Source organism: Amblyomma americanum, chromosome 1, assembly GCF_052857255.1.
Source record: "Amblyomma americanum isolate KBUSLIRL-KWMA chromosome 1, ASM5285725v1, whole genome shotgun sequence".
Taxonomy (NCBI): Eukaryota; Metazoa; Arthropoda; class Arachnida; order Ixodida; family Ixodidae; genus Amblyomma; species Amblyomma americanum.
Window position 1 is genome coordinate 494,611,343 of NC_135497.1, and position 13,845 is coordinate 494,625,187.

The 13,845-nt window shown below is 45.5% G+C and overlaps 1 protein-coding gene across 1 annotated transcript in view; it reads left to right on the plus strand.

Annotated features, from left to right (window-relative positions):
- LOC144116101 (Golgi-associated plant pathogenesis-related protein 1-like) overlaps nt 1-13,845 on the plus strand; it is a 142,731-nt gene that overhangs the window by 121,420 nt on the left and 7,466 nt on the right. The window contains exon 5 of the mRNA XM_077650780.1: nt 9,006-9,089. Within this exon, the coding sequence (XP_077506906.1) occupies nt 9,006-9,089 (84 nt within the window). The remainder of the gene's footprint in view (nt 1-9,005; nt 9,090-13,845) is intronic.

The window sequence follows — 13,845 nt, forward strand, 5'->3', positions numbered from 1 at the left end:
ACGTTGTTAATTATGAAATCGGGGTTTCTTGATGACCCGGAGGTTCTAACTCGCAAACATTTACATTACTCTAAGAAAGGAGAAGGTTAACTATTTATTTACAACATAAATAAAACAAGATGAAGCAAAGCAAGGAGAAACCTATTTACATGACTAAACCATTGATCAGACGAATTCAGCCCTCGTTCAACCCAGAGCGCTTGTTTTTAAACCCTCTGTCTCCGCCCTTAGCGGGGACAGCAACCAATAAGATTACAAGCGACACATCTCACCGATCAGTGGTTAGAGAAAGGAAACTAAGGTTTCCGCCAACTAATCACAGATTGGGGAAAGAGTACTGATTAAACGTTTGGGAAAGGAGAGGTTGCAATCAAGCACACGAGCAGCACAAACGCGACCACCCTCTCCCACGGCACCCACGGCACAATCGTTACCACTTTCCTATCTCTTTCGCACACGCGACAAACATATGCCGACGAGACGATCACTAAAGTTTTTACCGAACATATAAAAAGAGAAGACAGTCGTTACGGGAATAATGGGTTTCATGGTCACTCGGCTCCTACTCAGTCGTATCTCGTGCATTGACCAAGCCTCGGCAACCCCTTGACAACGCACACATGTCGACAGCTGTACATGGTTAGGACGGGTTATGCCCGTGACGGCGCGGAGGAAACAAGGACGTCGCCACACGAAGGGGAGGCAGGGCGGGACGGGCCCCTTTGTTGGCGACTTCCGACCCCACTGCTGCGGCCTTCTTTGCGAACATGACCAGTTCGCAGAAAGGTCAGCCCACTCCACACCTCCCAACCAAGAATGTCACGCGGACACTTGTTTGTCATTGTGACATAAAAGTCCAGCCACAGTTTCCCGGAACAAAATTACACACACGTGCACATGTATGCTCGGATGTTCAGTCTACAAACACGCACACACGCGCGAACATCGCGGTTAATTCAGTCCACACACACAATGTTAGGACATCAATCTGGACAGTCCAGAATCCGCCATGTCAGATCGGTGCACTAACTTGGCAGAAATGATTTCTAGCCGCCTACAACTCGAAACAGAAGTTCATGTTTCTTTTTAGCTTTGTCAACAAGATTGGCTCTACATTTCGAATTATCCGGCACATCGCCGGTTGCAAAGGCCGCCGCCGCTTTTGGATCTGCATTGTCACCTTCCTCAAGATCGACAGAGCTCACCAGCTCCCTGAACTCCACAAAAATTGCTGCTGTCGTCGCGACTGCATTCTCCCGTTCTCTGAATTTCTCGCACTAAAGTAAGGTCTCAGATCTGCTGCTTCGCATGCAGCTTCACATCGGGTTTCAGGTGAGGCTAGCTGTTTGCAGAGCTTGCAGCCGATGTTCTCATGAAGGAAAACCATCTCCTCAAGCATTCTTGTCACACAATTACTTTGATCAGATTGCTTCCGCTATTCTGGCAATGAGGTATTATGCTTCATGTTTTGACTTACAGGTATGAATGCAGCATCCGAATCTCCGAGTTCCCCACCTGCTGTGAAACTCTTTGCAGCTGTCGCTGTTAACTCTCAATCGGCTGCAGAAACATTTGCAGCTTCCGGATCTGCCTGAAGCTCTACTGAAGCCTCAGGTTTGTCGCTAACAGATTCGTGCGGAATTTTGAAATGCTCTTTGACATCAGCTTTCTCATTTTCTTCCTGCAGCTGCACCCTTTCTGGCTGCTCTAGCAGCAAGGGCATCTCAAGTGTTATCAACTTCCCTACACCTACAGCTATATCTGCTGTCACTGCGCACAGTGTCAGCTCGAGCTGGCTAACCAGCTCATCTTTGGCAGCTTGCTTACCATTACCTGCATGGAGTGTACCCGCTATCAGATCCTGATTTACCTCTTCCTTGCGCGTTCCCGCTGCCTCAGTTAGCGCCGACATGCTCTTGCACAATGCTGAAGTTTTGTTCACGAGAAGTCCACTCCAGCGCCTACTGGATCTGCTCTATATCTGCTCGCTCTGCTTCACAGGTGTGACTAACGCCTCTATGCCTTCAGCGATCTGTTCTGGCACGACACAAAACGTTAGATCAGGTGTGCTTCTTGGAGAACCACACATTCTCGTTTTGTTATTTCGGTCTCTGAATCCACACAGGCTTCAGAACTTTGACCTTCGAATTCCAAGTTGCGGCATGCCAGATCGTCCACCCTATCTGGTTGAATGACCTTATCAACAGTCATCTCCGACTGGGAACTTGGTTTATCAGGCGCCGGTATCTCCACCGGAGCTACTAGCTCGCACACCTCTCTCCCCACCGCGGGAACATCTTGTTCTTGCTTTTTCGGACAGTCAATCATCGAATGCCCAAATTTCATGCAGTTAAAACATTGGACTGCTGTGAATAAGACCTCGCCATCAACTTTCGTCCCCTGCCTTAATTTCAACTGCATTTGTGCCTGTTTTCTCGTTTACAGCTCAATTTGGAGTTTCAGATTTTCAATTTCACTCAGCTTTTCTGCCTCCTCCTGCTCAACACGTCACATCATGCACTCCCGATCATACCATACGGCAGCCATCTCCGTTTTCCGTGCTATCGTTTCTAGCACTAAACACTACACCGACATGGTGAATTCGGAGAAAGCAGAAAGGTCTCCTACCTTACTGGTTGATTTCTGTCCTGGCGATCTCGTCGTCCTCAGTGATGACGACAGGCTCCTCGATGCGGACGACTTGAGCCTTGCATCTCTCAGCAGTTTGCTGATTTCTGCCAAGTTTGACTTGGTCGCCTGGTTCTTTTTCTTGGCATTTTCGATGTGGACGCCTGGTCTTTTTCAGCAGCTTGCTGACTCGAACCCACGATGGCTTGTCGTTGCCCGGCTCCTTCAGCTCCTCGTTGACTTGAGACTCCGACGTCCACTCGACCACGACCAGTGATCCTGAAGCTCTCGACGTCAGTCTTTCGACGCAGCTTCCCGTTTCTCCTTTAGGACAAACACCTTGCCCACCGACTTGCTCTTCTCACCTTCCGTCCAATGCCTCGAGTAGAAAGAAGTTGCGATCCTGTCGACTGCGCCAGTTGAGTTTCTCCCTTCAGGTGGCGATGAGAGGAAACCCCTTGTTGATGATGAAATCGGGGCTTCTTGATGACCCGGAGGTTCTAACTCGCAAACATTCACATTACTCGAAGAAAGGAGAAGTTTAACTATTTATTTACAGCACAACTAAAACAAGATGAAGCGAAGCAAGGAGAAACCTATTTATATGACTAAACCATTGATCAGACGAATTCAGCCCTCGTTCAACCCAGAGCGCTTGTTTTTAAACCCTCTGTCTCTGCCCTTAGCGGGGACAGCAACCAATAAGATTACAAGCGACACATCTCACCGATTAGTGGTTAGAGAAAGGAAACTAAGGTTTCCGCCAACTAATCACAGATTAGGGAAAGAGTACTGATTAAACATTCGGGAAAGGACAGGTTGCGATCAAATACACGAGCCGCACAAACGCGACCACCCTCTCCCACGGCACCCACGGCATCGCCGTTACCACTTTCCTAATATTGTCATTTGTTTTCTCTTTCGCACACGCGACAAAGATATGCCGACGAGACGATCACTCAAGTTGTTTACAGAACACACCGCAAGAGAAAAAGACAGTCGTTACGGGAATAATGGGTTTCATGGTCACTCGGCTCCTACTCAGCCGTATCTCGTGTATTCCCGAAGCCTCGGAAACCCCTTGACAACGCACACATGTCGACAGCTGTACATGATTAATCTTCTTAAGACGGGTTATGCCCGTGGCGGCGCGGAGGAAACAAGGACGTCCGCCGCACGAAGAGGATGCAGGGATAGGACGGGCCCCTTTGTTGGCTACTTCCGATCCCAGTGCTGCGGCCTTCTTTGCGAACACGAGACCGACCAGTTCGCGGAAACGTCAGCGTAGTCCACAGCACCTCACACCAATTGTTACGTGACGGCCGGCCCAAGAATGAGACGAGATGACAGATGGCAATGAGATGGTTTAATGGCCGCTGGCCTAGCGCGAGCGCTCCGTCTCGGGCCACTGCCAACTTCGTCTTCCTTCGTCGCAATATAGCTGACCTTTTATGCTTGACTTGATTTAAACTCGAAATACGCGTCACAGTCATCGTTCGACTGACGAAAACGATACCGAAAGAGCGCAAAGAAGAAATTCAGTTACAAATAGTTTTGCGGTTGTGCAGAAATACCGCAGGGTTCTCCATGTGTACGAATGTCTAACGCATCGTTTGATAGAAGAAAACACGAAAGCAACAATTTGCAGTATATAGTCCTTTAATCAATGATGTTGATTATGAATTTAATGGCGCAAGGGCAGCTTTGGGGAAGGCCTTATAGTACAAGGTATTTTCATCTAATTAATCTGGGGCCGGCGGCTCATTTCCCAATCATTTCATCCCAGATAAACTGAGCACCACCAAGCGAGGGGAAGGTTTTTTACCGCTGCTGTGTACCCGGCGGCACTGGGGATATAACCCCGTACCTCTCGCATGCAAGGTGGACGCTCAACCACTAGGCCACCGCTGCGGTCATCTTGAATCAAGTTCGCTTTCCGTAAACAGCTGTCAAGTTGGCACATCGCTTTGAAGCCGCACTGCAGACGGTGCATTGCGAGGAGCGACAATTGCAACGCGAGAGCTCTGAACGCGCACGGGAGCAAGCGGGAATGCTGTAGTGAAAGGAGAAAGCGCTCAATGGGTATCCCCATAATAATATAATGGTAATAATAACAATAATAATAATAATTGGTTTTTGGGGAATGGAAATGGCGCAGTATCTGTCTCATATATCGTTGGACACCTCAACGACGCCATAAGGGAAAGGGTAAATGAGAGAGTGAAAGAAAAAAGCAAGAAAGAGGTGCCGTAGTGGAAGGCTGCAGAATAATTTCGACCACCTGGGTATCTTTAACGTGCACTGACATCGCCCAGCACACGGGCGCCTTAGCGTTTTGCCTCCATAAAAACGCAGGCGCCGCGGTCGGGTTCGAGCCCGGGAGCTCTGGGTCAGTAGCCGAGCGCCATAACCACTCAGCCACCACGGCGGGGGTATCCCTATGTAGTTTCTGTTTTTCTGTTATAGATGACGCTGCCTGTCACGGGCAGTAACGCCGCTGGGCTGTGCTTTCGGAGCCTAGTGGCAAATCATTTCCCACAGGCGCTCTTGAGCCCACGACAGAGACGCATTAACGGAAAAGAAAATTTTTGTGAAAACGGAGAGGACATTAAAAGAAATACTGAAAGTTGGGGGTGTTGGTTGTCGGCGTCGTCCTGCCCGTCTTTCATGTTCCATTTCCGCTACTTTTTATCGAGAACAGTGAGGAGCACGAATAAAAGCGCTCGTCGGCCTCTGCTCCGTGACGCGATATTTTAGCGCGGTGGTTTTGAGCGCGAAAGTCAGGAGTTCAAATCCGCATTTTGGAAGAGGACTTCCGTTCTCTCCCGATAAGCATAAGAGGCAGCGTCGGTGCTTGGTCGAGGAACCCACGCCGCGTGTGGAAGTCTGGGATGCGAACTCACAATGTGAATTACGGTCGGCGGATGTCTCAACTGAACTTTATAAGGCGTTATATTTTTACATAAAGGTAAATTTCGATAATTTTCAGTTCGAACCTACAACCCAAGGGCCGCCTGGCAGGCACGCTGTTGGCTAGGTTAATAATGACTCCTAAGATATTATGCCTAAAAATTTATGTTCTCTTTTTACTGGTAGCGCGGTTTCATTTAGGTGGAGGGTGGGGTCGTTCTGCAAGCCTTTTTGAGAGAGAAAACTGCAGCTGCTGTGTTTTTGTGGGCAAAACTTTAATCCATTCCTATCTGACCAATTCGCTAGTTTGTTTAATATGAGTTTTATCTGTCTCTCACATGTTATAAGCTATAGGATGTGCATGAAATTTAAAGGTCAACGACAAACACGAGATACACGATGTACTCGCTGATAAAAATGAATTCCGTAGCCAAAATAATTTCAAAGAGTGTAGTGCTTAAAATTCACCTTTGAGGTAGCCTATTTTCTTGAATGAAGCTGCTTGAAAGCGTTGGACTCAGGCGTATTCGAAATGAACGCTTGGAGAACAAATCTTTCAAGCAGCTCAGTAGCATACCGCGGATACCTAGGTCAGCTAGGTCGTGGAGAATACCAAACTTCCAGGTGGTGGTGTAAGACTACCCTATTTGAAAGAAAACTGCCATACAGTGTTCTTTATGTATGAACACTACTCGGACTGTACTTTCAAGGCGGACGAGATGGTCAGTTGTTGAACATGCTTTTGTAATCCACATTGGTGGACGTCCATAAATTCATGGGGTTCGAGGATAAACAATAACCTAATATTCAATACACTTTCGAAAGATTTTTCGCAGCAACTCATGAGTCCTGTAAACACTAGGTGAGGTTGGCGGCGTTACAGATTTTAGGAAGGGCACAATAACTGTCTTCTTTCCAAGCCTCTGGTTTTGTTGCGAAAGCAAAACTGCGCCAACCAGGCAGCCAGCTCGGCTCGTCTCGTGGTCGCACTTAAGCCGTATGCCGTGGCATTGGCTAGCAACGCCGCAGCCGCGGTCCAACAGATGGCGCCGCCGCGAGGAATGGACAACGCGCTCAAGAGACGCCACAATAACGCGCCACTCGACTCGAGAAGCGTCGTAACGAAGATGCGGCTAGAAGAAGTCGTGCTACGTCCCGGAGTGACTCTTCAACTGCGGAAGAGACCGGTTTGAGTTGTCGAGAGCGTCGGAATGAGACGCTGCGTAGACGACGTGCCGAGGAAACGAAGCTTTTGCAATTCAACTAGGGTTAACCAGCGCTAAAACACAGCCAATGTTTTTCCCCGATGCCCATATTTTGTTAAAGAATGTAAAATTGCTTGTAAGGCCAGTTCTCAGAGGTGGGTGACATTTCATTATGTGTTTCATCAGGGCCGGGTGCAGCCTGTTTACAGGCGGACAGTGCTCTGCGGATTTCTTCAAAGGTAATTAGGTCATTGTAAGGCTAGTTTGTGGTGCTACTTGGCGGGATTCTGTGTTTCGCCTCTATTCCTGTACTTTAAAAATGATTGTGCGTAGTGAGAGGAATTAGAAGTTGCATAGAAATGTTCCCAGAATATGTCTGCCTGTTAATCAGTACTTGTTTGTGTACCAAGGGGATCGTGAGAAAAGAACTTGTGAATAAGGAGAAGGTGATATTAAGCTTACAAACTTGCTCCCACATTTGTCCCGATGTGCTTGTAGTATTCATGGATGCCGTATAGTTTTGCCAGGACGTTTTCCGAGCTCTGCGACGTAAGTCACATGATTTTTCTCTCGGCTTTTAAAAGTTTATAAGGTTTTCCTGAGTTGGTTATCTTCCAAATATTCTCCAGGTTATCGAAAAATATTTTATCCAGGCTGGTCTTTTCTCAAAACAGCGACCAATTAGCTATGTGTAGCTTCCAACGGCGAGGTTTGTCCGGTATGAATACCGGTTAGGATGATAGGCTGATAATAACTGGCAAACGATCACTTCCGTACGGGGTGTCCAGAACATCCCGTTTAAAATCTGAAACACTTGGGGTGAACTGAAACATAAATCTAAGGGGCTACTGTTTTCAGTGCTTGGGAAGCAGTACGTGTGCTTTCCTGTAGTCAGTAGGCATACAGTATTGCTCAGAGTAAGATCGTCTGAATGCGACCTCGAGTGTCAGTTTTTTCACTTCCCCAAAAAGAGAAGTGAGTATCAAAATCGCAAGCTACTAGATATAGCTCTGGGAGCTGTTTTAAAGTACTCCTAAGTCGTGAAGTGCTACTTTTACATGTGGTTCGTGATACATGAAACATACTGTGGTAGTTTTAAAATGAAGAACAGTGACTACAACGGATTCGTATTTAGTCTGTTTGATTTCGCAAGCTGCAGCACCATTTTGAACGACAATAGCAGCGCCTCCAGAGAGCCTACATGGCTGCTCTCGCTCGCAGGGAACGACTTTATACATTTTATGAGTGTTTTTGTGCTGCGGTCCTAAACCTGTTTCTTTTAAACGAAAAGCGACTGGGGAGAGTGAATTTAAAAGACCTGTTTCATCGCTGTTTCATGAGTTCTTTACAGTTCCACTGTATTAAAAACGCAATTTTGGGTTTTTTTTTTGAAAGGCCGAGTAGAAACCTGTGTATCTGGCTTTTCGGGGACCGTTATTCTGACCCTTCCTTTGCTTCGACGCTACAGTGAGCTGTACTGCTCAAGCAAGACGGCCGTGCTAGAGGTTACTTCCATAACCTCGGAGGAGGTACTGGAAGTGCGCGAGAAAGCAGCGCGTGTGCGGTATTCAGACTTCCCCTGATTAGGGGTAGCCTCGTTGTCCGCCGACTCGAGCGCCGGCTGGAACTTTTAGGGGGAGGCAGCAGACGGCAGCTCGTAGGTGCCGTCTACAGGAAGCGGGGTAAAAAGTGGTGTGTTGCCTTTGTCGTGGAGCCTTAAAGGTCCAAACACACGCAACGGCTCAACCACCAGGATCCCCTTTACTCCGGACACGGCTGAGCCACGCACGGCTTAACGCGGGTGCTCGGGTGCGTGGTTCCACACTGCTCGCCAACATCCCCCTGCTCGGATACCCGTGCGGATGCTCCGGAGGCCATGGTGTCACCACTCACCACTCCTCAAGACATTCGCCGCTTGCCACTTACGACATCACTGCACATGTGAAGCGTGTGTCGTTCTCTTTGTTGCACTCTCGCAGTTGTACCGCTTTCCTCTTGACACCGACCTCGTAACAATCTGTTCTCCTGTAACAATTCGTCATTCTGAAGTGCCTTGCACAGTGGGCCCTATTATGTGCTCTTTATCTTCGTATGCTGAATTACATATGAATTCTCTTGCATTATTCAGCAGCCCGCCCAACACTCTCTTATTCGTAACTAAGGGTTTGCGGCAATCGGTAGCGATGGTGCAGCACAGCTAATGGGCACAATAAGACTAAGCTCATCTATATTTTATTGTGTCTTCTTTGTTTACGTCCCTAGGAGAACAAGTGGCCAGGCATTGGTACAGCGAAATCAAGTGCTACGATTTTCTTCTTGACCCGTCCATACTCCACGTTCAAGCAGGTAAGGGTCATGCACTCACAGCCATGCACGCTGGGCACTTTTGTGGGGGGTTCTGGCGGGAAGAACGGCGGTCGTTTTTCCCACACGAGTGCGGAGCACACCCCTCGTACCTCCTGTGGCTGAGAAAAGTAGGTTGGGCGTCGCATGATTTCAGGTTTACTGCGCGTAAAGGAATCTATTCCCAGATTTGACTAGCGTAAGCATCCAGTTCATAGAACCGTTCGAGATTGTCCAAAAGCATCATATTACATACTTTGGTGCTATGAATCAACTCCCCGTTTCTAGACCGCGGGTTCGGACATCAGCATGTACCTCTGCAGCACTACGCCATGAGCCCAGACACTACTCCTCCAATAGCGTAACGGCTCTGGTGCCGCAGACGCGATGCATGCAGACAGCTCGTCGCGAAACGGGCGCAACGGCGAGTTTGCCCCTATTGCCAATTTCTTCTTCAGTACCCTTGTGAGGCTGCGCTTAGCCTGCTCTGCTCGTTGTTCTGAAGAAAGGAACTGTCAGTGGCCCCCTTGTAGGTTGGTCAATACATGCTCATTTGAAGCCGTACATCGCCGCGATGATTTTTCCCCTGCAGCTTCCGGACTAAAATACGCCTGTTTATTGCGAACTGTATTCTCTGAGCCCCGACACTGGGCCTGAGCCGTGCCCCTCAATGTTCCACGCTGCTCACGTGCGCATCTTCTGCCGGGGCGCCTTGTCTCGGCTGCCGACCCATTTATGTGGCCGGCATTCCTCGTTCGCCGGAAGCGACGTACTCCTTTTCCTTATCTCTGTCGCACTTCTGGAGGGCGCACGTTCAGATTACGTGAGCCTTTGAGCAACGCTTAGCAGGAAGTTATGTTTTTCAAAACGATCATCACGCAGACGCTGCTTCCTGCACAGGCAGGGGCTTAATTGTTTACATTCTTTTTAGGCTGCCCCACCATACTTTTTGTCAGATGTCCCCTATCTTCTGTGACCCATTACGATCAGCATCTTTCTTATTTATTTTGTTTATTTTTGGATACCTGCATCACCTTTCGAGGCATTTAGAGCAAGGGAAGTGCGATTACACAAAGGTTAGCAAAACATGAAATACAAATTTCACTCTCAACTTTGGTTACAGGCGCGAAAAAAGACACAACACAAGGCAGAAAGACGGAACTCTCAAAGCGTGGTAAAAAGCGTCAATAGATCGGATTCGAACAACGTTCGGCGGCAGATGGCTCCAATCTGGAGCAGACTGAACAAAAATTGCATAAAACAAGACGTAACAGTTAAAGAAAACTTTTTGGACATTTAAATAATTTTCCTTCCTTGTTAAACATATGGTGGGGGTCTGGTGTATTTTTCACGATCTTTCCGAGTGGTATATGATATAAAACTTGAAGCGGAGATTTTTTCTGCGACGGCACTTCTTTCACGATAGCAGAGAGAAGGTTGAAATTAAACATAAGCACGAAATATCAAAACAAATACACAATCACTAGTGTGTGTAGACAAAAAAAACGGGTCGAAACAACTTAAATTACAGCAACAAAACAAAAACGATTATTCAACGGCGAAATAACAACAATAACAGCAACTGAAATACGCATGTAAAACAGTTATTCGACACGCAAATGAATAGATTGGGAAAGAGAGGCTTCGAAGAGAAAGTAGTCGAGGATGTTAGAGTAATTATCGCTTCCTAGGTCAATATTTGCGCCAATTAGCTTATTAACTTGGAATGTTACCGTTTTGTCGTCTATAGTTCGTTCTATACTTTTGGTAATACCCAGTGTGGTTTGTGACGGCGTGGATGTGTACAACGAAATTATTGAAACATTGTTTTATAGGCACACAATAATATTTAATCATAGAGGTCGAAAGCGTTTATAATCTTGCGCCTGAAATTATGTCCCGCTGTTCAAGAAGGGCTAGTTTTTTCAGACTGGTTTGTGTAGCAGTTCCCCGTACTAATGAGCAGTAGTTTAAATGTGAGCGAAATAATGCATGATACAAAGACAGTTTTACCTTTTGTGGGAGACAGCTTCTGAAACTCGACAGAAATCCTTTGCTACATGGTTTAATGCTACATGGTTTGTGGTGTCGTCCTACTGCATATTTTCAATGAATATTACGCCAAGTGATTTGAAGGAGCTTACTAACTCAATCTAACCTCACTTATGAAATAGCTCAACGAATTCACTGCACCTTTATTACTTGGCTGGAAAAGAACTGCCTTAGATTTTGCGGCATTGACAGGCCGAAGATTTTTCATCTCCCCATATTTGTATTTTCTAAAGAACATGTTTGCATTTCTCATTAACTTCCCACTGCTATCGTCAGATAAAAAGAAAACAAACTGGTATCGTCAGCGTAAGTTATGAAACAAACATTAGTGTCCACAGAGATGATGTCTTTAATTATACAGCTTAAATAGAAACGGTGCGAGGATATTTTCTTGTGGCACCCCGCAGTAGACTATTCGTAATGTAGACTTATATTCATTTATTTGGACATACTGTTTTCTATGTGGTAAGTAAGAGTTAATAAAACGTAATGCTGTGCCGCTAATTCCATAACATTCAAGCTTTTGAAGCAAGATGCTACGATTTATGGGCATTACAACTTGACATCTCGAAATTTGTTAGTTACTCCAGTGGTTATGCTACACGCCTGCGACATTCTCTTTCCGTAAGACCTTTATCCACAAGAACAAACTGCTACAAATATTCCTATTATCTCAGAACCATTACCGAATGGAACAACCTTGCTGGTCATATAGTCGATCAGAATTCATAGTCCCATTTTGAGGCGCTGCTGCAATAAGTGGCGAATTTTTGAGTGCTCGTTTCCTCGGTAACTTGTGCTATTTTACTCAAAGTGCTTGATTATAACCTGTTATATGCTTGGCTGGATGGCTATAGTGTATGTATTCTAATCTTGTGATAACGATACAGTGTATTGTAGTGATTTCGCTGCTATTGACGCCTTGTCTGTTGTATTTTTCTTTTTGTCCTCTGGTGTCATACAAATTTATGTGCCCACCTGCGAAGGTCTTGTTTGTCAAGACCGCAGTATTTATAAATACCAAAATAAATAAATCAATAAATAAATAAAAATTGATAGTTCCCAAACTTGTTTCCTTTCTTGTACATGACTGCTACTCTAGCAATCTGCATTCTTGGAGGGAATGAGGGAATGAGTATATATATATATATATATATATATATATATATATATATATATATATATATATATATATATATATATATATATATATATATATATAAGTGTGTGTGTTCCAATGGCGCAGCAAGGATGTCGATGACGTGCTTAACTGGACGTAACTGGATATTATCCGCACTATACGACGTACCATCCTTTAGGTCTCTGAAGGTTGAGAAAATTTTATGTGTAGAGACAGGTTCTAGACACTATGACGAATGGCATCTATCGAGGGCTATGTGAGATGTATCTGCTGATTACTTCAATGCGGGAGTAAAAACTTTCTAAAGGTGAGTCGCCAGAGTCGAGTGACCGGATTTTATGCGAGAATTTACCTGGGCGATTTGATGTTGCTGCCACGTAGTTCTCATAAGATCTCTTTCGGCTTTCGAATGTAAAAATTTATTTCTATACTTCTCGAAGACCTCAACAATAAGGGTATCTTTGGTATCAATAAATAGCTGATATAATTTGTGTCTCTTTAATACGTTTATACAGTTCACGCGATATCCGTCGTTTTCTTACTGTTTTATGCTACCTCTTTGATTTTGGAACCAACTACTTGTTATAAACTTGAATGAAGGTGTCAAGGAATATGTGATAAGCGTCTTCGCACTAGCTTCGTTATATGCATCAGACTAGTCTACACCTAGAACATATCCGTAAGAAATTTTGCTAGAGAACCTTCGTTACACATTGGTGCATAACTTTCTCATGAAGGGCACGTTTCAGAACCTCCTTCCGGCAAGATATGTATATGACCATATGATAAAATATGTCGTAACATGTTACTTCTGAGTGAATGAGCGCATAATTAATATTTGCTCAGAATATATCGATTCATGATTGGGAAGTGCGGGTTATACGGGCTGCTGTGCCAATAATATTCAAAACACAGTTACATCGAAATAAAACATCGAAATCCACACTACTCATGCTTGCACATGACATTTCTATGTTGGAGTCGCCATCAATCATTACATCATACTTATTCCTCATTGCCAAACTTAAATAAGATTCCACGGCTTCAAGAATGAAGTTCATATTACCAGACGGTGGCCTGTAGGCCACGGATATTACAATGTTTAAAGATATAACTGAAATGATTTCAGCAGCATCCAACAGCTAACATAATTCGCTAAAAATTTCACACTGAAAGTGAGCATCAACAAGCTTGCATGTACCGCCTCCACGAGAGGTTTTCTGATTTAAGAAAAATGTCGAACATGAAGGCAATTCAAATGTATCGCAGTCGGTCAGCCATGTCTCCGAAATCAAAATTATATCAAAACGAAAACCAAAGCTGCTTAACATGGTTGAGAATTCATCTCGATTATCCCTGACTGACCTGGCGTTTAGAAGAAAACATTTGAGTGTTGCCGGCCTTTTTGATTCAAAGCAAACATTGTTACCGGTTTTTGCACGCATTTCTGCGTATTTATCTATCACCGGATTGAGAGTGTGATTATGATGTATTGTCGAATACCTTTTACGAAAGCTTGCCTGAAGAGCCGCTGCGGTGGCTCAGTGGTTATAGCGCTCGGCTGCT